Source organism: Haliotis rubra, unplaced genomic scaffold, assembly GCF_003918875.1.
Source record: "Haliotis rubra isolate DU_JTF1 unplaced genomic scaffold, ASM391887v1 Scf1, whole genome shotgun sequence".
Lineage (NCBI taxonomy): Eukaryota > Metazoa > Mollusca > Gastropoda > Lepetellida > Haliotidae > Haliotis > Haliotis rubra.
In genome coordinates this window covers 8452085-8479324 of record NW_025764891.1, presented here as the reverse complement: position 1 = coordinate 8479324, position 27240 = coordinate 8452085, and the positions used below count along the sequence as shown (strand labels likewise).

The 27240-nt window shown below is 39.3% G+C and overlaps 1 protein-coding gene across 1 annotated transcript in view; it reads left to right on the top strand.

Moving 5' to 3' along the window:
- The window catches only part of LOC124289731 (N-alpha-acetyltransferase 15, NatA auxiliary subunit-like), a 29409-nt gene extending 19225 nt beyond the window's left edge, over positions 1–10184 (top strand). Inside the window, 4 exon segments of the mRNA XM_046726405.1 lie at positions 926–1024; positions 2060–2200; positions 2667–2764; positions 3481–10184. Of these exon segments, the coding sequence (XP_046582361.1) occupies positions 926–1024; positions 2060–2200; positions 2667–2764; positions 3481–3651 (509 nt within the window). The 3' untranslated portion in view covers positions 3652–10184.
- Positions 10185–27240: the final 17056 nt, after the last annotated feature.

The following is a 27240-nucleotide window of genomic DNA, read 5'->3' as shown; positions in this document are numbered from 1 at the left end:
GTCGTCATTTTAAGATTCCCGTAGATTTCTGTCTTCAAACTTCATGTGTTATGGTAACAACTCAGGGCGAAGCGTGGCTAGACTGAATGAATGACAGGTTTATTAAGTGTGCATAAATTTTGCTTCTAAAATGTTTTGCCGAAAAATAAAACTCGCGCCGAAATATACTACGTTGACAGTAGTGGTTAAGGCGTCGCTCGTCATATCGATGACTCCACTTCCATTCCCTACATGGGCACAATGTTTGAAGCCCACTTCTGGTGTCCCCCACTTTGATACTGCTGGAATATTGATTTAAGTGATGTAAAACTCACACACTCACTCACTTAATCATGTAGCCAACATCTTTTACTTTGTCACTTTACTCCCATATTAAATCCAAATATACTACTCCCACTTTGATAAGGATCACAAAAATCGCAACTTTACTTAAACGTAGATTTATAATTTGAAATTGTATCCATTTAAAACTGGATAAATAATAATATGATAACCCCTCTTGAGGCAAACAGCCACTTTAATCTAACCTTATGCACTTGAAATGATTTTCATGGCACCAATCAACCATTTGGCAAATCATGAAACGAGTCATTGACAAATAAACAACACCTGTCAATAGCAGGTATGGGATCCACAAGATGCAATGACATACTGAAACCTAGGATCCATGCTAACAATAAGCTTAGATATTTAAACCAAATTTGACCCCACATCATAGTTTTCTGTTGAATCCATGATTTGATCCTTAGCAAAGTGTGAATAGTATATCTTGAGGTGACCGAAAATGTCGAACTTCAATTATTCATATATTTCCCGAAAGAAATCAGCTTGTAGCGTGATTACAAATGAACTGTATTATAGTGATATCGAGCTCTAGAATATTTGTATTCAGTGTGTCAGTTTTCCATTCTTTTACTTCGTGCAGGAAAATTATTACTGATGTTGCAGTCCATAAAGCGAGGTTTCCAGACCGACCCATACGATCCCCAGTTCCACATATGTAAAATTAGGTATCTTCAGCTCGGTGAGTAGATAGTTGTTTAGTCTTGTGCAGAGACTAACTTCCATTAATAACTTTCATTTTACTATACCCATCAGCACAAACAAATCTGATGAATACAAGGACCAAACGAAATGTATTCTCTTATGTAGTTATGTTACATGGCTAATGTCATGTTACAGATAACACAAAGAAACATTACATTGTATTGGTACAGATTTTGAAAAGTCTTAAACAGTTTTGGGATCTGCAGTAAACACTTTTTCAAAATCCAGTATTGATTTTTGCAGTTGGGGGTGTGTGGGTTAGCCTAGTGGTTAAAGCATTTGCTCATCGTGCCAAAGACCCGGGTTCGATTCTCCACATAGGTACAATGTGTGAATCCCATTTATGGTGTCCCCCACTGTGATATTGCTTGAATTGCTTAAAGGGGCATAACACTAAACTAATATGACTGGGAGAACCTTGGACAAAATCCTATTTCCAGGAATCTGGGGATTTTCATTTTGGAGAAATATTTATGATATGTTGGGAAAGCCAACTGAAGTATTTCTCAGTATGTTTTTCTAGTTGTCTGGTTTCTTCTTAAATTGCTTTGACTCTTGCAGAAGCAGAAGTTGTTTTGATGAGTAAACTTTTGTATTCGAATTATTATCCCCGCCATGCAGTGGAAGGGGATATAGGTTTGAGTTCTGTCTGTCCGAGATGATGGGGACACATTTTCTATAAAAACTGTTATAGATAGGGAAACCAAATTTGATATGTGTTTTCAGGACGTGAATGCCTTGATGGAGTTCAAAAATGAAAACCGTGTTACGATTCTTTAGAGTTATGGACCTTGTCACTCATTTCTTGACTTAGTGCACCTTATCCCCAATGGGAACCCATTTTCTCAGTATAGATAGGGAAACCAAATGTATGTGTTTTCAGATAGGGAAACCAAATGTGGTATGTATTTTCATGACTTCTTGTTTAATGAATTTTGTTTTTGATTATTTTTTTGGAATCGTATGATTTGAGTTTAGAGAATCTTGGTGATTGTTATTTTGTGGATTTCAGTGAAGAAGAGTGAGCTGAGTGAACCCTTGAAGTCTGTGATAAACCAGGAAGTGGAGCGAGTGTACGAGGGGAAGTCCGCAAACACGCTCAACGACGAGTTCATTGCTAGAAACTCCAAATCCTTAGAACATCTACTTGCAGGTTATTGAAACACTTCACAAGATATTTGATAGGTCCACAGCAACATATGCTATTTCAAAGAATCAACTAATTGGACGTGTCGGTCAGACTCCGCTGTAGATTGCATATCATATGGCATTGAGGGTTATTCATACTATCAATCATTGGTTTGACCCTGAAGTAAAATGTTTTCTTGCCAATTGAACAGACTTCTATTATTATTATTAACTCACCACTTGGATCAAATCTATTGCTAATAATTTCTATCATGTTGAGATCCGTAGTCTGTTTGGATTACTGCATTTAGATGTGCATGACTGTTCATATAAGGGAGATAACTCCAAATATGAAGGTAGATTTTGGGGTGTACAAAACCCTCTCCTGAGGTGGAAATTAAAATCTTTTAATTTCTTATGACTGTTGTGAATAATTGTATCTTGATTCTTTTATGTAACAATTTGTTAAACTTCTTTGTTATTTTTGCCAGGCGCCCGAATGATGTACGAGCTAGACCAGGCTACACAGGTGAAAGCAATCTCCTTGGCAACATCTTTGTCCAATGATATCAAAGGAGTTACAATCAAGGTGTGTACAGTGCTTTGTTTACTGTAGGCACTCAAAAGGGACCCCCAACCCCCTCACGTGAAGATGATTGATGCATGACCTTGTATCCCAGTAGTATAGATCAATGCTCATTGGATTGTCTGGTCCAGATTTTATACTTTAACAGACTGCTGCCATACAGCTGGAATATTATGGAGAGCTCCTTAAAACAGACAAGCAAGAGTTCCCATATGACATTCCTGTAATGATTGATGAATAATACTTGCATTGATCTTCTCAGTGCTGTTGCATTGCATATGCGGTCCCCATTCCACTGAGTAGTCTTTCTTCAGGCTTTGTTTTTCTCTCTTCAAAATGATTACTATCGAAGATCTGGGTTAGAATTAGTCTTCAGCAACCCATGCTTGTTGTAAGAGGCGACTAACGGGATCAGGTGGTCAGGCTCACTGACTTGGTTGACACGTCATTGTATTCCAGTTGTGTAGATCGATGCTCATGCTGTTGATCACTGGATTGTCTTGTCAAGACTCGATTATTTAAAAACCAATGCCATATTTATCTGGGATATTGCTGAGTGCTGCGTTAAACAGCAAGCCAATAAACCACAAAATGATCAGCAGATAAAATAATCATTTTTAAGATAACTTTGTTGTTGGAGATTTTTATTTTTTTTAAATCTGGCTTAGTTAAATATGGCTAAAGTGATTCAGTGTAATACATGAAAGTCTCTATTTCAGAACTGCATAGCAGTATTGGAATGTTTGTGCCGAGGAGACTTCGGCAGTTGCGAGAAAGACGCCCAGGACTACCAGGCCCGATGTCATAATGTGTTTCCATATGCAACCGCGTTCATCATCCCTCCCTCCACACAGCCTGATCAGATTGTTGCCAATGGCTCGACGTCATAGAACCTGACACACTGTGATACTCTTGTAATTCACACTCCCCATGCGGGAGACTTGTTATGGCCGACACAAAGTCCTTATTCTTGGATTTTGGCATTGATGTCCTGGTACTTTCACCCAAGAGGTGTTTCACGTGCTACCAGGAATGTAGAAACATTGAACCATGTTATACACTACAGGGAAGTGTTTGACACATTGAAAACTACAGTGTACACACAAATACAACCCAGGGCGAGGTTTGTTTTGGGCTGTAAATTCAGCTTATCACGAGACGCTTTACTGATCTCTCTGGAAAAGCTGACACTGTTCTTCTATCGTTGATCCACACAGTGCTTCTGGACCTATTCCCAAACAATGTCAAGATCTTTTACACTACTCCAATGTGTAAAAAGGTTCAAAGCAAAGATACAAATTGATGTGATTTTTGTATGGATTGTGTTTCTTCCGTCTTCAGTACATAGAGAATATTTGAGAGGTGATACAAACCATTTTTGCATAGAAATGGGACCTGTGCCACATTAAACTAGAATATTGACTCTTCACAACAGGAGATGTATTCCTGAGAACTTATATTCATTGTATGACATGTCACAGCTGATGTTTTCCTTTCAAACAGCTGAGTTTTCACTTATCAGCTGAATTTGACTTGTCACGAACCAGCATTTCTACCCCCAGTTTTGTATTTCTTGTGCTGCATCTGCTGAAAGCGGAAACGTTCAGTTGTACAGAACATAGCATATCTTTGAGAGCTTTACCCTGTGGACTGTAAGGGATGGAAGAGTCATCTCAAGTTCTTGGAATTTTATTTATTGGAATATGTTTTTGGGGAAGTAGTATGGGAATACTTCCGATGTGCCAAGACATGTAGCTTATCGTTGCTCAAACTACCGGAGCAAGGAACGTCTTCATATGGTTCATTGTGTTTTCCTCAATGTGGCTACAAGCTTTATTTATGTCAGACCCCTGACCATTACAAAATGAATCATGAATGAAATTGAATGCTCCAGTTAATAAATGAGATAAGAAAATGTAGGGTGCTTTAGAGGAATTCATGCTACTGAGACTCCTGATTGAAAAGAATGTAATCTCGGCTTCCAAGTTAATCATAGTTTGGATGTTTCAAATGAACTGGGAAAATTATCATTCATGGCTTGTGATCCATTAATACTTAAAATATTTCTTTAGAGTTGAACACAATGCTGTGCTTTAAATATGACAATATTGTGTGGGAACATCAATCGTTTAAGTTAGTGTATGGCGTTATGTCTATCATAACATGAGCCCCATTATAGCTATACATATCATACGACAGCTACCGGAGTCGATACAGAATATTACTTCTCCGGAGTTTGATCAAGCCAGGGCTTATTTAGCATCCAGGTAGTCATTGTATTGGGGACATGGAGTAGCCTAATGGTTAAAGCGCTTACTCATAACGCCAAAAAACTGGGTTTGATTCCTCACATGGGTACTATGCGTGAAGCCCACTTCTGGTCTCTTCAACCATGTTATTGCTGGAGTATTGATGAAAACGGCATAAAACCGTTCTCTCTCATTGTACTAGACCTTCCACAATCTTAATCTGTCTGTGATTTTTTTTTTTTTTTTTTTTTTGCCGGTGCCAGCTTTGCTAATCTATAATGAAGAGACCACCTATATTCAGAATATTAGTGTCTTATATCTGGCCAAAATAAGTTTCCACACTGAAGAGTTAACTCTCTTCTGCTAGTGTTATTAAATCTGAATAAACAAGATTATTGTTTGCGTGTCACTGCTAATTCAAAATTAGGATCTTTCATTTGTAATTTCAGGTATACAAGGCAATGGAATTATTGACATTTATCTGTATCAAATCTTATTACTTAATTAACTTGTAAGTGAAACATCTTTTGTTGGTTCTATACAGTTGTATTAAAGCACTCAAAATCATCTTGTAAATGCTTCTTATGACACCAGTTGAGATATTTGATTTACGTGTAACATGATTGATTCATGTACTTGCACTCTGGATGAACTATTTCAGGGAATACAAACCCAAAAACATTTGTGCCAGATAAGTTATTGCTTGATGAAATTGATTGAAAAATCCTTGTAAAGCCTGTCCCATTTGTTTAGTAATTGTCCCCGTGAAGATCAGGGTTATAATTTGTCCTCAGCAACCCATACTTGTCATAAAAAGTGACTAACAGGATCGGGTGGTCAGACTCGCTATCTTGGTGGACACGTCTTCATATTCCAGTTGTGTAGATCGATGCTCATGCTGTTGATCACTGGATTGTCTGGTCCAGACACAGTTGTTTACACACTGCTGCCATATAGCTGGAATATTGCCGAGTGTGGCATAAGACAACAAACCAAACCAAAATCTGTAGTAAATAGGCATTATAGGAAAGGTATGATACTTTATGAATAACAAAAACTTGGTAGGAATAGTCAGTGATGGTGAACAGTAAGAACCAATATCTTCATTGCCGAAAAATTCATGCTATGATGTTGAATATTAGAAGCAGTAGTACCTACCAGTTATGAATACTGTGAAAAATGTCTACATAATGGATCTACATTTATAGATTTGTCTGTAATAGTTTATTTGGGAAAGAAATATTGTAAACTTACGATAGCTATAGCGATGAACCTCTTAAAGAAAATCATTTTCAATCTTATTACAGCATTTGCGTTAAAATACAGGTAATTAGCGAGACAATACATTCATTGTCACTGGAGCGTAATTAAGGATTTTCACCAGTCTATATATATTTGTGTAGTGATGGTGGTTTAACAGAATACTCTTGGTCACGTAACTGAAATATTTCATAATAGGTCTGTAAATATAAAAAGCTATGGCGATGCACCATATCTGCCAAAACTTAGATTTTTCTAATTTGCCAAGGACTTTCAATTAGTGGTGTGTCACCTTATATAGATCCATACTATCATTACCCTGGAAAATGCTTGTGTATTTACAGTATGCCGTGATGAAGCTGGGAATTTGCTGACTACGACACTGACATAGTGGTACTTGGTTACACAACCTTTATTCAAGAGATTTTGTTTTGCTTTAATATTTACAACTCGTTTTCATTGATAAGATTAGTGTGTAAAATGATACGTCAACAGTGCAATGTCAGTATCAGATTGGGGCTAGAAGTGTGATTGTCATGGCCAGTGAAGAACTTGCTCATTTAGCATCAGTAACAAACCTTACAACTGGGGTCGGATGACTTCCTGTTTGGACCAATGGGTGGTTAGCCTTTTCATCATATGTAAGTTTAACTTAAACAGGTAAAGGTTTGAGAAATATGTAAATTGATCAGTAACAGACCTACTGCCTTCAACTAGAGGTTAAAGGTGTTTCTTTAGCTTTGCAGAATTACTTCCCTTATCTGCACCAGGATCTGATGGTAGTTATTTTTTACAAGACATATCCTAAAACTGTCAGTCCAAATGAAACACATTGGGTTAACCTAGTGGTTAAGGCTTTCCTTCTCACGCTGAAGACTCGGGTTCGATTCCCCACATGGGTGCAATGTGTGAAGCCAATTTCTTGTGTCCACCTGCCGTGATATTGCTGGAATATTGCTAAAGGCGGCATAAAACCGTACGCACTTGCTCACTCCCAAATGAAACGCAATAGGTTCACTGATACGTTGATTCTGCAATCGAATTTTGGGGGGTATTTTTTTTAAAAAAATTAAATTGCCTTCCCTAGTTTGACACTACTCCTGATAGTTGCTGTGGAGCATGAGAGAAATGAAAATATCATGATTGTCTTCAAATTGCATGACAATCTGGTATGCATAAAGGTTTTCATAATTAACATATTACTCAATTTTTTATATGGATAATCAAATGTCATTCCATTTAAGTATATACCTGACATGATATGGATCAGTTATGTGTATTGTGGAATAATAAATGTCCCTATTTAAAGTGGAGTAGTATACCTTTCCGTTTGAATGCAGGTTAGTGGGAGTCAAGCATTAGAAATTAAACTTGTGAAATGTTATGTACATTAAGTTATTGCATCATACCATTTCGTTTGTCTGTGTTTATTGAAACAGTTTTGCATAATTAACATGGAATGCCGACAGATACATTCATCAATCTGTTCTGGATCAACTTTCAAAGGTGTTAATTTTGAAAAATTCTGCTTTTTGAAAATAATTGATTCATATTTTGTCTTGGTCAATTTTTGTTGTTTTCAGACAAATGTGTATTCTTTCAGAGGAGCCGAACCCTAAGATTCACTGTAAAAAGTATCAAATTAATTTAAAGTATTATTTCGACATTTTATGCTTCATTTGTTTGAGAATGTGCAAAACAACTCTTGATTTAACAAAGAAAATCTGCTGACCTTGAAGATAATGATGATACTATCAATTTCCTTCCTCAGTGTCAAGATATGCAGAGTACATGAGGCATTGTTGTATGTAGTATGAAGATAAGTAAATACAAGATCGACATGGTGTTAAGATTTGGTAGATCAACAGTGGACATCTATATTTCCTTGCTGGTGACGGCACTCCCCTCTTCTGCTCTACGAATGACAAGGAGGGCATTATGCTGTGCATTATCTCAGCGTAATCATGTCAAAGTTAGTCTAGGTGTTAACTCCTGTGTTGTTCATTCATGAATTGAATGCAGAATGTGTGAGTCTGACTAGATGATACTCTAGGGTGATTCTATCTTTTAATAAATAACGTGAAACCAAACCTTCAGGATACTCGAAAGCCTTTTATCAATTTATTTGAACTGTTTAAAACCTATTGCGGTTTGTTTTGTGTGTGCAGAGTTGCTTCCCTTAGCCGTGCCATGATCTGCTGCACATTGATTCTGATTCCAGATTTGCCATGATTATGAACCTTGGTACCATATCTGGGTTGCACCAAAATGATTGACTGAGCTTTATCATTTAATGCTTCCCACCTGTAACGTTAATGTTCTGTGATATAACTGCTAACTGAAATACTGTTTATGGTATCAGTTGTCTTGATCCTTGACAGTTTTAATTGATCAATGTAACCCCCTCAGACCACCGATTGGCTGATAGCAGCATCTGGCTGTGTCATCGATTTGACCTGTGAAGGGACTAGCACCAAGATAGAATTACCTTGGAGTATAAAGGTTTGATTCTGATGTGTGCATGGATATTACAGAAGAATGTTCCTGCAGTTGAAAGAATGAGTTACTGTACAATAACAAACTAAGTCATATTTCTCTGTACAATGCTGCAATTACAACCATCTCTGACATTGCAGCCCTGGTTAACAACTGCATTTGCTAGCCGATAGTTGACTATGTTCACATCATACATTTGTTTTTGTCATAGAGTGTGAAGAAATTGAGTTGCATTTTTATGCTCAAAATCTCCTGTGCTGGTGTTTCGTTGAGGATTTTTTTAATCAAATGACACAGCCAAGAAGAGAGCGATTACCCAGACATAGATGTTGATAGTTGGTAGATGGAATATGAGTATATGAAAGTCTGCAAACATAGATTCCATGTACTCGTGGCAGTATTTGAGGAAAATATACACTTTTGAATGAGCTTGATATGTCTTGTTGGATTGAGTTGTGTGTAATGTTACAAGACATTAATGAAACCTAATACATAGATATTAATTTTCTGAAATAAACATGTTAAATAGGAGACAAAACAATATATGCTGACCAATTTGGGAGACATACTTTTTGATAAACAAAATGATAAAAAAACAGCATAATTTATTTTAAAAAATGAAAGGTTCTGCAAATTCTGATGTCCCAGATTTTTCCAGCAGATATTTTCCAGATTTTCAACAGTATCCTCCCAAGTTTGATGTATCATTTTAAATGAGTATTGTTTGAACAATGGAAATACACAGATAATTAAGTTATTAAATATTAATCTTGAATTTAAACATTCTGCTTATGTTAACTACCTGTAGTAGTGGGTGGTGTCGAAGGTATTGTCACAATTTGACATACACACTTAGAAGTGACAGCTCCTAAGTTGTGATGCAATCTTTGAAAGTTAAGTCTGTATACAAGAACATCTCAGTTTCATGGGGTTTTCATAATGATTCATTAAAACATGCATTGTTGCAAAATTGAAATTAAGTATAGATTTGTTAATTTGGTAAATTTTGGAAACAAGTTTTAGCCTGGAATAGTCAAGCTAGATTTGCATCACAACTTATAAGTATTGGTAGCAAATATGACTTGTGAAAAAATTGTATATTTCTTTGCAATATGATAGTTCAAATTTCACTGGTATATTTGCTATGGGCTTGTATGAAAAGGTCATCAATGCTTTGAGAAGAGCGTGGGCAGGCGTTGGTTGGTTTTGGGATACATGCCTGTTACTGTCTATGTGTGTCAATGTCAGATACTGATAGACACCGCTGTATGATATGAAAGATAGCCATGTGCAGCTAGTGGTAAACAGGTTCTCACCACTACTACTGCTGCACATACAGTTGTTGCCCGAAACAGTGCTGTTTGAGAATGTTTCTGTGTGCTATATGTGAATAAATTCATCTTTTTTATGCATTCCTATATATAAGTTGTGTTTTGTTTAGAGATCAAGTCCCACTGGCAATCCGTGTCAATTTCCTGGTGTAATACGGATCGGTCCCCATGGTGATGGAATGTTTCCTTAGCCAATTTGCTGGTTTGAGAAGCCACTTGTTTTACTTAGTGGCAGAGAAATAAAATTGAATTAATATTTCACTAAGCTGGAACTTAAATCTATCTGAGTATTACTTAATTTGGCATCCGTGAAGTCAAATACAACATACGTTATATTTGGGAATACAATCTGGTGAAGTGAAGATTCTTGTACCTTTTAGGGCCGAGTCCCGTGCAAGGAGTCACTTGCAAATTTTCACTTGTCAGAATAGGACAACAACGACGTAATTTAGACTACCAGTTGTCAGACTTCCATTTTTGTTGAATCTGAGTGGATAAAACGTCTTGTCCAGACTCTATTATTAACAGCCTACTGGAAATTTGACTCATGCGTTAAACAGCAAACATTTAGGTATTGTGTTATAACAGACGTTGTGTTCAAAGTTTTGACTGCCAAGTAACTACCATTATTGCTTTTGCAAAACTGTTAATGTTTCAAGGATAATTTTAAGGTTTGAGCAGAGGATGCAGATTAAGTAATTATTGCATACCAGATAGAATTACTCGGTGATGTCAGCCAAGTCACTTATGTGAAACTATCTGTAAGGAAGTTTCCTGTTCACACGATACTGCCCCAACTGAACATAACCAGAGGCCTTTTGTCAAGTTAGAAGCCGAACATTGTAACACAGGAAGGGAACTGGGTCCATCTTTTAAACAGTTAAAACGGAAGAGCAAACAGTTGGACCATTTGGCCTTGCTTCAAACCCCACAGGGGTAGAGTATATACAGCATGCAGGTGGCACAAGAATTCAGCTTCTGTTGAAGGAGGTTACACTTGTGTTTCCTTGACAACCCAATGGGCTACAGGATGGACACATGACATACTGTTCAGTCAGACACACACTTGCGGATTGGCAATCCCAGATGAAGATCTTGCCCATGGAATGAGACATCCAAGTTGATAAACTGCATGTGGGTTATGAAACACCTCAACCAATGCCCCTACAGAACATGCTTTCCGAGATTGTTACCACGCCTAATGGACGAACGTCACAAGATATGGGAGCGTTGCGATCTTTAGCCTCAACAAAATCCTCCATTCACGCCTGGAAATTACCTTGACAAAAATTAAGAATATGGGTACCCGGAGACAAGCACACAATTGGGTTGGTGGCTCATAGAGACATGCGTCAAAAGCCTCCCATAACGACAGATGTCTGTCAAAGGAGGGAATGGTCTCCTTAATCCTAAGTCAGCACTACAGGTACAGCGGCACATCCGAAATGGGCTTGTAACATATGTGGGATTCAAACACCGCCCCGAAAGGTGAAGGAGAAGAGGTTTACAAGACGTGATGTGTGCAGTTGCTAACGTGTTGAAAAAAGAAATTCAGACATGGCACTGTGTAAGACTACAGATCAGCTCTGGCCTCAGTTCTACGGGTACTTTGCACTTAATCGTCTCACGAAGCCTTGTGGGAGACATAAAAATACCACAAACATTCCTCAAATTTGGAATTTATGGAAAATGGAATTTATCAGTTGTACCATCAACATTAATGGAACAATCATACGAACCCATGTCAAATGCTTCACGAGTACCACTGCGATAAGACAGTAATGGCCACTACAACCAGGAAGCACCTTTCAGGTACCAACCAAAAATCAGCCCTCGGCACTTAAGTTCTTGTGGACCAGAGAATGCTGGATCCCTTCCAAAGGTAGAATTATACATTATCCGGACAGGCTACCGTGTCCAATCTGGACATTTTAGATACTGATACAACTTGATACCACAAAAAGCATAAAAACGACTTTTCATCTCAGCATAGGACATTATACCAAGGCCACTGCAGCAGTAATTGTTCAAAACCACCGTAGAAGAAAGCTATGGCCAAGCACAATTATCCACGGCAAATCAACGCTCCGAGCTACAAACCAGGATTCATGGAACCCAACATCTATCGAACGATAGTTTGAGAATTAGAGTGGATATGTACTTTCATGTGATCAGTAGTACATACAGTTTACCTATCGCAACCTTAGAATATGTTAGCCACATAGTAAAAACAGGAAGTCAGGACAAAACAAGAAGACCCAAAGGCTGTACCTCATACGCCACAAGTTCCTATCTACACAAGAAACCAGCATGTTTATAAGTTTCAGAAACAAGTGTCACAGAACGGCCCCGAAATTTGGAAACATGAATCAGTCACCTTACTAACCCCACCCCTTGTTATAAGGTGAAAATTGCATACGTTATACAAGAAACGTATCACAAATCTATTATTGAGACTTACTGAGAGTTGACAGTAATTTCCGATCACGAAGTACGACATGAGACCATGGAATGATGTAACTTTAAACGAATCGGAGGAATTGTATCTGGACATGTGACAAAGGTGGAACAGGCTCGAACATCTTAAAAAGAAACCGTCAGCACTAGAAAGTGGTGCGGGTTACAAAGTCAGCAGAACGTTCGCATCGCGATCGATCAGTTCCATATCTGGTGAAGAGCTTGCCCTATCCTGTCCAGACCACGTCACCTTGTAATGACGAGAGGGGTCGAGTAAACCTATGTGAGTATAGAACCTGGTGCTGAGTTCATTGAATGCCAGAGTGAGTGAGTGAGTATGGTTTTACGCCGCTTTTAGCAATATTCCAGCAATATCACGGCGGGGGACACCAGAAATGGGCTTCACACAATGTGCCCATGTGGGGATTCGGACCCGGGTCTTCGGCGTGACGAGCCAACGCTTTAACCACTAGGCTACCCCACCGCCCCCGAATGCCAGAGTGCCAGTACATGAATGAAATGTGGTTATTGAGGAGTAACAGTCGTCTGACCTCTCACTCCTAGATTTAACATTCCCCAACGACCAAGCGGGTGTGCTTGAGCTTACATCCGGACAATGCGGAACGGCCATCTTAATAGGTAACTGGTTATAGGGGTGTACTAACACCCAACGCCACATACGACAGTGCTGTCCAAAAATAATGGTCTACTTTTGAAGATATATGCTAGCTAGTTTTTAATCATTTTGTGATAATCTAGTAAATTTACTGTCCTTCGTTGACAGGGTTTTATATATTATATGTATGTATTATAAATTTAGAACTAGTTTTAGTCACGATATGGCTGAAATATTGCCGATGTGACTTTAAATTTTAACTCACTCACTCACCCCTCCATGAGAGACATAATTCTGATTTAAGATACAACTGACTGACTGAGTTTAGTTTTACGCCGCTTTTAGCAATATTCCAGCAATATCACGGCGGGGGACACCAGAAATGGGCTTAACACATTGTGCCCATGTGGTGAATCGAACCCGGATCCTCGGCGTGACGAGCCAACGCTTTAACCACTAGGCTACCCCACCGCCCCTTAAGATACAAACTCGGCACAAGCAGCTTTCCCCAAAATGGAACGAGGAAAGCCAGGTATATTCTTAGAAATCAAACGATATTCTTAGAAACAGATGACTAAAAAGGATACTTTACAAGTTGAGGAAACACGGGATAATTTTATGGATGGACTACTTTTTCTTCTGTAAAATTCGACAATAGATTCTAATGTCGATTGTCAATGTCGTTGTCAGTGAGTCACTTGCTTGACAGGGCGGTGGGGTAGCCTAGTGGTTAATGCGTTCGCTCGTCACGCCGAATTCGTGTCCGGAATGTAAGTTATGCTACTTAGATGTACCGATGTATATGATTGTGAACCAGCACAGGTAGTTCGGTCTGAAACTGAGAGTTCATAGCCACCTCCTGTAAACTGTACCCGAATAACTCATTATGGGCCCACAGACGGACTTGTGTTCTGAATAGAAGTCATATCCCCCAGAGCATCAAGAAGATGAGTCGGATATGAGGATCTAGAGTAACAACTAGTCTCTGAAATGAACATATTTTACTGAAAAAAGTTCATAGTAAAAAAATATAAAATATTATGAAAAGGAGCCCTGAGACTTTCTTCATTTTCAGAAGCTGAGGAAATCTAGACTTGCCACATTTTCTAGACTTGTGTGGGCTTTCTTGGAAATATTTGCTTCAGGATCTGTACGACAGACTGATGAGGATCTATCCAAAGGACCTATAGTTAGAAAAACATATGAAATAATACGAATAAAGAACATGCTTAATAGTAGATACTTTCCTAACGATTTTGTTTTATGCGGGGACACCAAATAACTTCACACATTGTGCCCAGGTGGGATTCAGACACCTCTTCTGTGTGACGAGCCAACGCTTTAACCACTAGGCTACCCCAGTATATAACGAGATAACGAGTGTTGCTCAGGCAACAGAACTCGAGACCAGCTCCTGCTGCAACAAAGCAAAACCATATACCTTTGAAGACCCGGGTTCGATTCCCCACATGGGTAGAATGTGTGAAGCCCATTTCTGGTGTCCCCTGCCGTGATATTGCTGGAATATTGCTAAAAGAGGCGTAATACAACCCTCACTCGCTCCCTCTGCCATAGCTTACAGTGTGTAAAACCCATTTCCGGTGCCCCCCGTCTTGATATTGCTGGAATATTTCTAAAAGCGGTTACAAAACCAGTCGATGGCGATAATCTAACTTCACATGTATTTCAACAACCAGTCCGTCCGTGCAGAACATACCAGCCCTCGTTAAGCCCTCTATGTATTTAGGTCATTAATTATTATTCATTTGACTTCTGAAACACACACACGCACGCACGACTGACAGTATGTGGTTTGCATTTATGAAGTTCTCAACTGAAAAAAATCACATTAGATTTTACGTTAAACAACATTTAAGTTAATTCCAAAAATTTGTACCAAAACGTCCATATACTCAACCTATGTTGATCATCAGTTCATAGTTCCTGCTAAAGCCAACTACTGTAATGCTACAGTGTTATGGTGCAACTTTAGGATGTACACCAATTTCACATGATGTATATCACGGATACATTGTTATCAAACAGCTGCATGTGTATACAAACTCTTCCACTGGGTAAATCAGTGGATTTGTGGTCGTCTGCGCCTGCTCCGGGTTGTGACGTCATCAGTCAGTGAGTATTGTGAGAAGGTCATTGAACTCATCCAACCAATAACCATCTTACAAAACCTCACTGCCAGACGACAGGATCTGTACCGGAAGTGAGTGGCGTGTCTTCTTCTGGATACCGTCACTTACCAAACATGTATCAGTGTATTGTGGAATAAAGATAATTACCTCTTAGGCCGGGAAAAACAGGATCTCTGGTCTTTAGAACAACGCTACAGTTTACTCAGTCTACTTTGAACATTAAAATAATATTTGTCAACGCTATCTAGCGGCGAAAAATAAATGAACGAGTATGTGGGGTAGCCTAGTGGTTAAAGCGTTTGCTCGTCACGGCGGAGACCCGGGTTCGACACCCCACATGGGTACAATGTGTGAAGCCCATTTCTGGTGTCCCCCGCCGTGATATTGCTGGAATATTGCTAAAAGCGGCGTAAAACCATACTCACTCACTCACTAATCAGCTGGGCAGATAACCCGCGTCAGTTTGTGAGGTCAGGTGTCCGAATGAGATTAGGTGGATACATATAGAAGACCATGACAGGTAGATATCACCGGGCGTCTTCGCGGAATGTTTGGCTTGAGTTGATTGGTGTAACAGATACCCAGCTGTAAACTATAGAACTGAGACATCAAAATTACACCATACAACTCTTGCTTTAGAAATGTCTTGGGAGACACATCGTCTTTGGCTGAAAATGATCATTACAATAACATATAACATAGTAAACTTGTCCTCTGACGTCTGGCCAGAACGAAGCAATGTGGATCCCTACCTCCAGTTTCGCTGTTCGTGGTGTCACTTCTGTGATGCCGTGTCGTCTGCTGCCCCAGGAGGTGTCGTCTGCTCTATGCCGACATGTCGCTATTCAATGGGTATCGTTAGAATGTCATTGGACATCTTCAACCAATGACCATCTTACAAAACCTCACTGCCTAGAACTCATGTTGAACTTGTCCAGGAAAGCTTGAAAGCTTTAGATCATATGATAAACAGCAAACGAAATTTTATTTTGATACCTATCAAAACCAGGCAAGGAACAGAAGGTGTTTGATGTAGCAAACACTCAGTTCGTCTGTATAAAACTGAGACATCAGCATTACACCAAACAACATTTGCTCGAATCACTGTCCGATCTGCATACAATGTGTGAAGCCCATTGGTGTCCCCCACCGTGATATTGCTGGAATATTGCTAAAAGCGGGGTAAAACTAAATTTACTCACTCTGATCTGCAAAGGAACCTACAGATATGCGAGGGAAGACGTGCTTCTATTGATGTCTGGCAAGAAGATCGAACCATTAATCTATGGCGTTATAAATATTTAAGGATTTCTTATCAGGGGTGCTCATGATCCTGGTCACTGGATAGTACACGATTGTTTGGATGACCCGTTAGTCAACAAAGAAAGACTATTTTATGAAACTTTACCAGTGACGAGAGCTGCCTGTAGAACAGAACACCTTTATCCGTTTCCAACACCTGATTTCATCACCGATATTCATTCAATATTATCATTATTTGCCTTTTACGATCAGTGGATTCAGTCTCGGCAGATTGTCCATGCTGATTATTCTCTGGCGTTGAGGCTTTGGAATAGGTGACTAAGATACATATTCGGTATATCGAAATGCTAATAGTCTCCCATAGCACTTAACTTTATGTGAGTAATGAAGCGATCAACTAATGTACCTACGAATCTGTCGGGAAATCAGGTTCTTCGTCGTACAGACTGTTGTCGTCTGCCTCATCTTGAGGCAACATCTCTGTGTTGGTCGTGACGTCACCAAACGGTAGGTATCGCCAGACGGTCATTGGACTTCTTCAACCAATGATTATCTTACAAAACCATACCGGCAAGTGTCAGATCATGAACAGGAGAGCTAACACTGCAACATAATTCCTCAAAGAACACAGCATTAACAGGTGCAACTTCATGTGTCAACATGTATAACTGACCAAGGTGAAATGCCAAGACAGATGAACCTCAGCAACATGAAAGCATCGTTCGTTCCTTAACTTCTTTTGAGTGGCATATTATGAACATTAGGAAACATTCTCATATAGTTTGGGGCGTATTTCGGTAATACCTTTAGATATGGACGATACCTGATTAGTAAAATAAAACTACATGTATGTTATAAAGGATGGACATACGTTCTGGTCACATCATAATATGTGAAGAAACATCTGAATGGGTTCAATTAATTAGTTTCAAAACAGTTTTTTAATAACCGACTCTGGTCTCCGTATTTCAATATAACAATGTTACATTGTAACCAAAATAACTGTGTTTCTTCAGAAGATAAATATGGGAAATACGAATTTGAAAAAAAATACATTTTCTTACTAAAATACACCATGAGCTTATACACCTTTTCCTGGTGAATAATTTTAATGAGACTTACCCTTTGTCTCATAAAAAAATATACTTTTGACATAAAAAAAACTATATTAAAACTGAAATGGAGACTAGAGAGATGGAAGTTTCAGACCTGAGGAAAATGTAGACTTGCTTCATTTAGGGCGTTAGCATGACAGAAAGAACTGAGCTAAAAGGAAAATAATTCGATTCAAGGACTATGAGACAGACCATATGAATATAGGAACATGGATCTTAAATATCAGATTTAGCTGGGAGTTGATATACTTACCGCGGGAACAATCCTCCTTCGTCGTCTGTACAGCCTTCTGGAGACTCCTGAGATGCTCACTGGTCAGAGCCAGAGAGGTTGTCTGATCGTCCTTCTCCTGAGCCCCTTTTATACCAGTCCTTCATTTACACCTACCGTTATTTTCGGCGAACCGTTTCCTGTTTGGTACACGAAGAAGAAGAGACATTAACGTTGTTCAACACAATCTTACTCGGTGCGACATACATTCGCGGGTACCTTGGAGATGACAATGGCGGCACGCGCTGGGCACGGATTGTCTGTCACACGTGGGCCTGGCGTGTTCCGATTTGGACTCAAAGTGTCGACAAACAAAGAACCTAGGGAGTGTTGTCTAAGTTCTTTGACTCGTAACTACACCAAACAACACCATTGGTGACGATGGTTGTTAAAACGCCGTGAACCTTACAACATAACCATTTAATGTGCATCGTTATATAATTTTGAATAACTTTGGCTATGGTAAATCGTACGAGCAAACGTATAATAGAAAGAATCTAGAGGAAATCGCGCGACCATAATGTTTTATAAAGCAAGACTTATTCATTTCTAATATTTTCCAAGTGGGTACTGAATGATAATCAAGGAATATATAGTAATCATATCCTTATAATCAGCAAGTCAATATACGCTAGCATATAGCAATGACTCCAGTCTTTTATTGTTACAGCTCGAACTCATTATTTAAGTAATTAGTGGATTATCAGTTAAACCAGACATCATTTCCTTACATAGGTGCAGGTCTTTACAATACAAATGGTACATATACCCTGTACTAAAATACCTGTCGATATAGACATGTAACTGGTAAAATATACAATTGGCTATATTATATAAACTTTATTTATATTTACTATACATATTCACAGAAGGTAATTGAGACGATAATTACCATTTGGATTCTCAAAACCGCCAAGGATTTGTTTACTTTTTGTAATCTCAAAACATAAGAACCTAGTTCATTTCTGTCAAAATATCAGTTTATCAGTTTTCTGTGACTTTGGACACCAGAATCCCATTGGAAACACCCGAATCTTCTAAATATGGCGCATTTTGACCATAGATGCAGTTATGTATCTTCAATGGTTAAGTACAAAATGTCAAAAATGGAGGCAAATGTCTTTTTAAGTATACCTGAGAATACAACTAAGCATAGTTTTTTAATCAGACATTTAGGTAAGACGCAGGCTTGGTTGGTTCGTTGTTTAACGCCGAACTCAATACTACAGCTACATGGCGGCGGTCTGTAAATAATCGAGTCTGGTCCAGACAATCCAGTGATCAACAGCATGAGTATCGATCTACGCAACTGAGATACGATGACATGTGTCAGCCAGGTCAGCGAGCCTGACCACCCGATCCCGTTAGTCGCCTCTTGCGACAAGCATGGGTTGCTGAAGATCAATTCTAGCCCGGATCTTCACGGGTCCATGAAGTAGATATCCTCATGGGCACCAAAAGTAACTGCCGATATTCTTGACCTATTTCCTTATGCATAGGAATAGAAAATTAAGTTTTGGAGTCCCTACCCGTCTAAGAAAGAATTAAGAGGTACAAAGCATAATTAATAGAGCATTACACGACTTTTGCTCAAATGTGGTTTGGTCCTTGTATATAGAGTTTCTTTCGGTATAAAGGCCACTGACTGACCCGCGTACAAAAAACATACATTAATTGAATACCAATAACAAGGTGACGAGATATTCTTTTTCACATAGTAATTACTCATTCAAACATTCCTTTCACACAGCGATTCCTTTTCAGAGATTAGAGGATTAATAAATTTCAAGATAGTTGGTCGATCAGTACTGTGGAAGATATCTTATTCTTGAGTTTAGTCCAGGAGGAAAATCTCAAAAGGGGCCTAGAATTAGGCTTTCGTAGCATCCCCAGTACTGATTTCGTTTGACACTATTTTCAGTTAGTATGATGTCTTGGGCTCATGAAAAGGCCTCTCTTACTCTCAGATTGTGGTATCAGGTGTTTTTGTGTGTTTTTTACAGGGCATTAAATGTGGTGGGGGACACCTCAAAGTTAATCATGGATATTTTTACTACTATCAATCTGGGCCCCGTTCCTCAAAGCGATCGTAGCGCTAAGATGATCGTAACTCCCATACTTTAACATAGACTTAAGACTATCGTAGCGCTACGATCGCTTTGAGGAACGGGGCCCTGATCACATTTATTTTTACTTCTCGGTGTTGCTAAAGGATGTAGAAAATATTTGACATATTTTTGTGTTTGTTTTAAAAAATGGCCGCCAGTTTTTTTGTTGTCGTGTTTTGCCTTCTCGGCGGTTAAATTTACACAGAAATTAACACCGAATGTTTCCATTTTCATCCAAAGTTGATTCTTTTTAATGTTTTTGTACACTTGATTCTAGCGGATTTCTACATATCTCAATCACACAAATGTTTTCTTCATATTTGCTGTTTGTTTATTTGTTTTCTTGTGGGGTGGTGGTGGGGGTGGGGTGGGACGCATCAGGATGGAACATAGCAAAACCAATTTACTTGAGGTTGACAGATAATATGTAGAAAAAGCATAAAACATGAATACAGCTGCATTTGTATCATTTTCTAGGCGAGGTCGGCTACATTTTGATATTTGACTTCAAAGATATATTTTTAACAGCTTTGCTTCATAATAACCGGGATGAAAATAGGATGCCTAAATAATTGTATAAGATGTTCCCGTCCCCGTTCCTAAACACAATTATTTCTATCTGATCCATGCTGATTTCTAGTCCCCACTTCGTACAAAGTGTCTTCAAAACATATTTATGTCCGCTATAATCCTTTAACACAATCATCAAAGTTGCAGAGCTCATCGGCGTAGAGTAGAAGTATCGCCAGTAATTCACAGTTTCACAGCACTTCACCATTTCTGGAAAACTTCCTCCAGGTTCAGCTGATTTTCCATGTTTTAAACTTGTGATAGCATTACGGATTTCAGCGTCACTTATATCATGGTTAGGAATATTATTCATGGTTACAAATATTATCGTCATCGCTGGGCGGTAGGTAGCCTAATGGTTAAAGCGTTGGCTAGCCATGCCGAAGGGACGGGTTCGATTCCCCACATGGGTACAATGTGTAAAGCCCATTTCTGGTGTCCCCTGTCGTGATATTGCTGGAACTCAGCTAAAAGCGGCGTAAAACCGTACTCACTCACGCACTCATCATCATCGCAAACATCATGGTTACAACATTCAAGGCCCCAATGACGCCGTCAAAACGTTTAATGGTAGCATTAAGGATTTCTTCTAACTACATGGAGGGTTTGTTGTTTTGCTTGCTGTCAGACTTTCATCATTTGGCATTAAGTGAATGAGTGAGTGAATTTAGTTTTACGCCGCACTCAGCAATATTCCAGCTATATGGCGGCGGTCTGTAAATAATCGAGTCTGTACCAGACAATCCAGTGATCAACAGCATGAGCATCGATCTACGCAATTGGATACGATGACATGTGTCAACCAAGTCATCGAGCCTGACCAACCCGATGTCATTAACAGTTATTAATCTGGATGTGTTTATTATATTTTTCCACCGGCCAATGCAATTGTTTTGGTCCAAATAAGATTCAACATCACAATAAATTTCAGATTAAATGTGCTTTCTTTTTGTAAGCATTCGAAGTCGATGTGTATTTTATTTTTATAAGTTGCTGAAAAGTTGTTTGACCTATACTATATGTTCCAGAGGTCATGGTTGTTGTTTTTCAGGTGAAGAACTGAATTGTCTTTGCATATGTTTTTGTCGGTTGTGGGTCCGATGCTCTTACCTTTTGGCAAACACCTGATTTGATCACTATCTGGTAGTGATTCACAAGCACCTGCTCATGATGTAGACTCTTTTAGCAGAGATTTCTCGTAGGTGTCGAAATGATGCTGTTCCCATTACATTGTGAAGCTACATTCCACATAAACAACCAGCAAGTTTATGAAAACTGCACAGACAACACCAAATACATTTTAAAATTAAAATGGGGTTTTTGTTTGCTGCTGATTTGGTAGTTTCAAGTAAGTTGTTCAGCTTGAAAAACGTGACTGAGTTGGTGAGTTTGGTTTAAGATTGCTTAGAACAGTATTCGAGTTGTATCACAGACTTTGGGGTGAAAGAACGAAGTAATGTAGGTTTCAGGGCCCCGTTTCACAAAGCTCTCGTAAGCCTAAGATCTCGTAACCTTTCTCGTAGCATTCGTACCTCCCATACTGTAACATAGGAGGTACAATGGTACGAGAAAAGTTGCGAGATCTTAGGATTACGAGAGCTTTGTGAAACGGAGCCCAGGCGTTTACCGGTTACCGTGATCGAGTCTGGACCAGACAAACGCAGATGGGATACGATGTCATGTGTCTATACTGACTATTCTCAGGATTTTGAATAGGTTATTACGATTATATTCGGTATATCGAAATGCTGAGTTTACGGCGCAATCAGCAATATTCCAGCTATATGGCGGCAGTCTGTAAACAATCAATTCTGGACCAGACAATCCAGTAATCAACAGCATGAGCATTGATATACGCAATTGGGATACGATGACGTGTGTCAACCAAGTCATCGAGCCTGACCATCCGATCCCGTTAGTCGCCTTTTACGACAGGCATGGGTTACTGAAGATCAATTCTAGCACGGATCTTCACGGGTCTAAAGCATACAAACTAGCGTTGTAGGTATTTTATTCTGTGTCAGTGCTAGTAAGACGAAGGCAATAGTCTTTCATACCTGGTAAGTTTCTTACATTAAGGTCTGAACACCTTAACAAGACACAGTTACAATCGGAAGACATAAGCATATATAGTTTCAAAATTGACGATACTAGGAACGTGCTCGTTGTACCTTTAAAATATATTGATAGGGTCAATATATGCCCCGGCAGTTATGTACAGCGTGGTCAAAGATGGTCTACTTAGATGATAACCTTCTTTCGTGTTTTTTAAATAATATCAATCGTTTCCACAATGAACTGACGACAAAAAGGAACGACCGGAAGGATGACTTTAAACATTCACATGTCTTGGTGATTTAGGAACACGAGAAGGGCCATGATACTGTGGGAATCGCGAAGTCGCGTTTTAACAGAGATTTCTGTGGTAAGTACTCTGCCCCCCTTCTATTTACAGTATACTGTACCCTCAGTCAGTGTACTTCAACTTCATCTCATTTTACCAAAAATATTCATAAACTGTTTCATCAACTTTAACGGAGGTAACAAAACCATTATGTTCATCCTGATCTTAAAAGTTGAACACACGCGGCCTCTCGAAATTACGTCACAGTTTAAAGATCAAAGTATGTTGTATTTCTCGGTTTAAGCATTATTAGAACCACTGACGTACTATCCACACGTATGCGCGTGCAGTGTGCGACACACAATGTCAGGTGTGAACTACACAGCGATATTTGGTCCAGGTGTGAGGATCACCTTGGCAACGTCCTGCTGATTGCAGGTATATAGAAGATGGGTAGAAGGGGATTGTCTGTGTTTAGTGGCCGGCTTCTTGTTGTGCGTTTTCTTGTTTTATGGGTATTGTTATTTTCTGGGATATGTATAAGTACGCCGTCTTCATATTTATACTGTTCTTGTATGTGTGTCCAGTTCCTTTCTTTCAGCTTGTCTGGCGATGGGAGGATTTTATTGGTTCCAGACAGTGAGGTTTTGTAAGATGGTCGTTGGTTGAATACATCCAATGACTCTCTCACAATACCCATGGTCTGCGGACACAACAACACGAGCTACCATGACTACACGAGCCACAACGAAGATCAGACATACATCACTCTGATGTTATACGTCAGTCTGCAGAGCATGGGCCAAACGTCACTTTGTTGGTAATGGGTCAAACGTCAGTTTGTTGGTCATGGGTCAAACGTCACTTTCGAGAACATGGGTCAGCCGTCAATTTGTTGGTCATGGGTTAAATGTCACTTTACAGAATATGGGCCAGACGTCACTTATTCGCTTTTACAATCCAAAGATAGGCTTACTGTAGTATTCGTATGTGAAACGGTCGAATCCTAATATTGACTCTCTGTGACATTTCCTACCTCTTTGTGATGACTGTGATATTCCCTACCTCTTTGTGATGACTTACTGTGATATTCCCTACCTCTTTGTGATGACTTACTGTGATATTCCCTACCTCTTTGTGATGACTCTCTGTGATATTCCCTACCTCTTTGTGATGACTTACTGTGGTATTCCCTACCTCTTTGTGATGACTCTCTGTGATATTCCCTACCTCTTTGTGATGACTTACTGTGATATTCCCTACCTCTTTGTGATGACTTACTGTGATATTCCCTACCTCTCTGTGATGACTTACTGTGATATTCCCTACCTCTCTGTGATGACTGATATTCCCTACTTCTTTGTGATGACTCTCTGTGATATTCCCTACCACTTTGTGATGACTTACTGTGGTATTCCCTACCTCTTTGTGATGCTCTCTGTGATATTCCCTACTTCTTTGTGATGACTTACTGTGATATTCCCTACCTCTTTGTGATGACTGTGATATTCCCTACCTCTTTGTGATTACTCTGTAATATTCCCTACCACTTTCTGATGACTGTGATATTCCCTACCTCTTTGTGATGACTTCTTTGTGATGTGTGATATTCCCTACCTCTTTGTGACTGATGACTGTGATATTCCCTACCTCTTTGTGATGACTGTGATATTCCCTACCTCTTTGTGATGACTGTACTGTTCCCTACCTCTTTGTACCTCTCTGTGATATTCCCTACCTCTTTGTGATGATGACTCTGTGATATTCCTACCTCTTTGTGATGACTTACTGTGATATTCCCTACCTCTTTGTGATGACTGTGTGATATTCCCTACCTCTTTGTGATGACTCTCTGTGATATTCCCTACCTCTTTGTGATGACTTACTGTGATATTCCCTACCTCTTTGTGATGACTTACTGTGATATTCCCTACCTCTTTGTGATGACTCTACTGTGATATTCCCTACCTCTTTGTGATGACTTACTGTGATATTCCCTACCTCTTTGTGATGACTGTGTGATATTCCCTACCTCTTTGTGATGACTTACTGTGATATTCCCTACCTCTTTGTGATGACTTACTGTGATACCTCCCTATGACCTCTTATGTGATGACTCTCTGTGTGATATTCCCTCTACCTCTTTGTGATGACTTACTGTGATATTCCCTACCTCTTTGTGATGACTCTCTGTGATATTCCCTACCTCTTGATGACTGATGATGACTCTCTGTGATATTCCCTACCACTTTGTGTGACTTACTGTGATATTCCCTACTGTGATGATTCTGTGATATTCCCTACCTCTTTGTCATGACTTACTGTGGTATTCCCTACCTCTTTGTGATGGCTCTCTGTGATATTCCCTACCTCTTTGTGATGACTTACTGTGATATTCCCTACCTCTTTGTGATGACTGTGATATTCCCTACCTCTTTGTGATGACTCTCTGTATGATATTCCCTACCTCTTTGTGATGACTTACTGTGATATTCCCTACCTCTTTGTGATGACTCTCTGTGATATTCCCTACCTCTTTGTGATGACTTACTGTGATATTCCCTACCTCTTTGTGATGACTGTGATATTCCCTACCACTTTGTGATGACTTACTGTGATATTCCCTACCTCTTTGTGATGACTGTGATATTCCCTACCTCTTTGTGATGACTTACTGTGATATTCCCTACCTCTTTGTGATGACTCTCTGTGATATTCCCTACCTCTTTGTGATGACTTACTGTGATATTCCCTACCTCTTTGTGATGACTGTGATGATTTCCCTACCTCTTTGTGATGACTGTGATATTCCCTACCTCTTTGTGATGACTTACTGTGATATTCCCTACCTCTTTGTGATGACTTACTGTGATATTCCCTACCTCTTTGTGATGACTCTCTGTGATATTCCCTACCTCTTTGTCATGACTTACTTATTCCCCACCTCTTTGTGATGACTGTGATATTCCCTACCTCTTTGTGATTACTCTGTAATATTCCCTACCACTTTCTGATGACTTACTGTGATATTCCCTACCTCTTTGTGATGGCTCTCTGTATGATATTCCCTACCTCTTTGTGATGACTGTGATATTCCCTACCTCTTTGTGATGGCTCTCTGTGATATTCCCTACCTCTTTGTGATGACTTACTGTGATATTCCCTACCTCTTTGTGATGACTCTCTGTGATATTCCCTACCTCTTTGTGATGACTTACTGTGGTATTCCCTACCTCTTTGTGATGACTGTGATATTCCCTACCTCTTTGTGATCACTTACTGTGATATTCCCTACCTCTTTGTGATGGCTCTCTGTGATATTCCCTACCTCTTTGTGATGACTGTGATATTCCCTACCTCTTTGTGATGGCACTCTGTGATATTCCCTACCTCTTTGTGATGACTTACTGTGATATTCCCTACCTCTTTGTGATGACTCTCTGTGATATTCCCTACCTCTTTGTGATGACTTACTGTGGTATTCCCTACCTCTTTGTGATGACTGTGATATTCCCTACCTCTTTGTGATCACTTACTGTGATATTCCGTACCTCTTTGTGATGGCTCTCTGTGATATTCCCTACCTCTTTGTGATGACTTACTGTGATATTCCCTACCTCTTTGTGATGACTCTCTACGATATTCCCTACCTCTTTGTGATGACTTACTGTGGTATTCCCTACCTCTTTGTGATAATGACATACTATGCATAACATCTCCACCTCCATAAACAACATATTATTATATGATAAAACTAAACTCACTCACTCACACTCACTACCAATAAAGATTCAGAGTGACAAAACATTCTCATCAGGAATTTATCACAAGAGGGGTGTCTTCAACTTTCCCTTTGTGTCTGGCGGTGGGGTAGCCTAGTGATTTAAGTGTCCGCTCATCACACTGAAAACCCAGGTTCCATTCTCCACATGTGTACAATGTGTGAAGCCCATTTCTGGTGTCCCCTGTACTAATATTGCTGGAATATTGCTAAAAGCGTAAAACTAAACTCACTCACTCACCTTTATGTCGAGCAATACCCCAGCACAGCGCCAGCCTTTAATGTCAACATTTTGCTGGTTTGGGGCACAATCAAGCATGCTCTTTCAACGAAGATTTTCAAAGAGCAACACATGAATCATGCTCAAGCCTGCTTGATCAGTCACAATATTCAACACCTTAATAATGTTACGGTAGGTAAGTTGAGGACATTACCAAGTCTGATGCATCAGTGACCCAAAAGATGGTT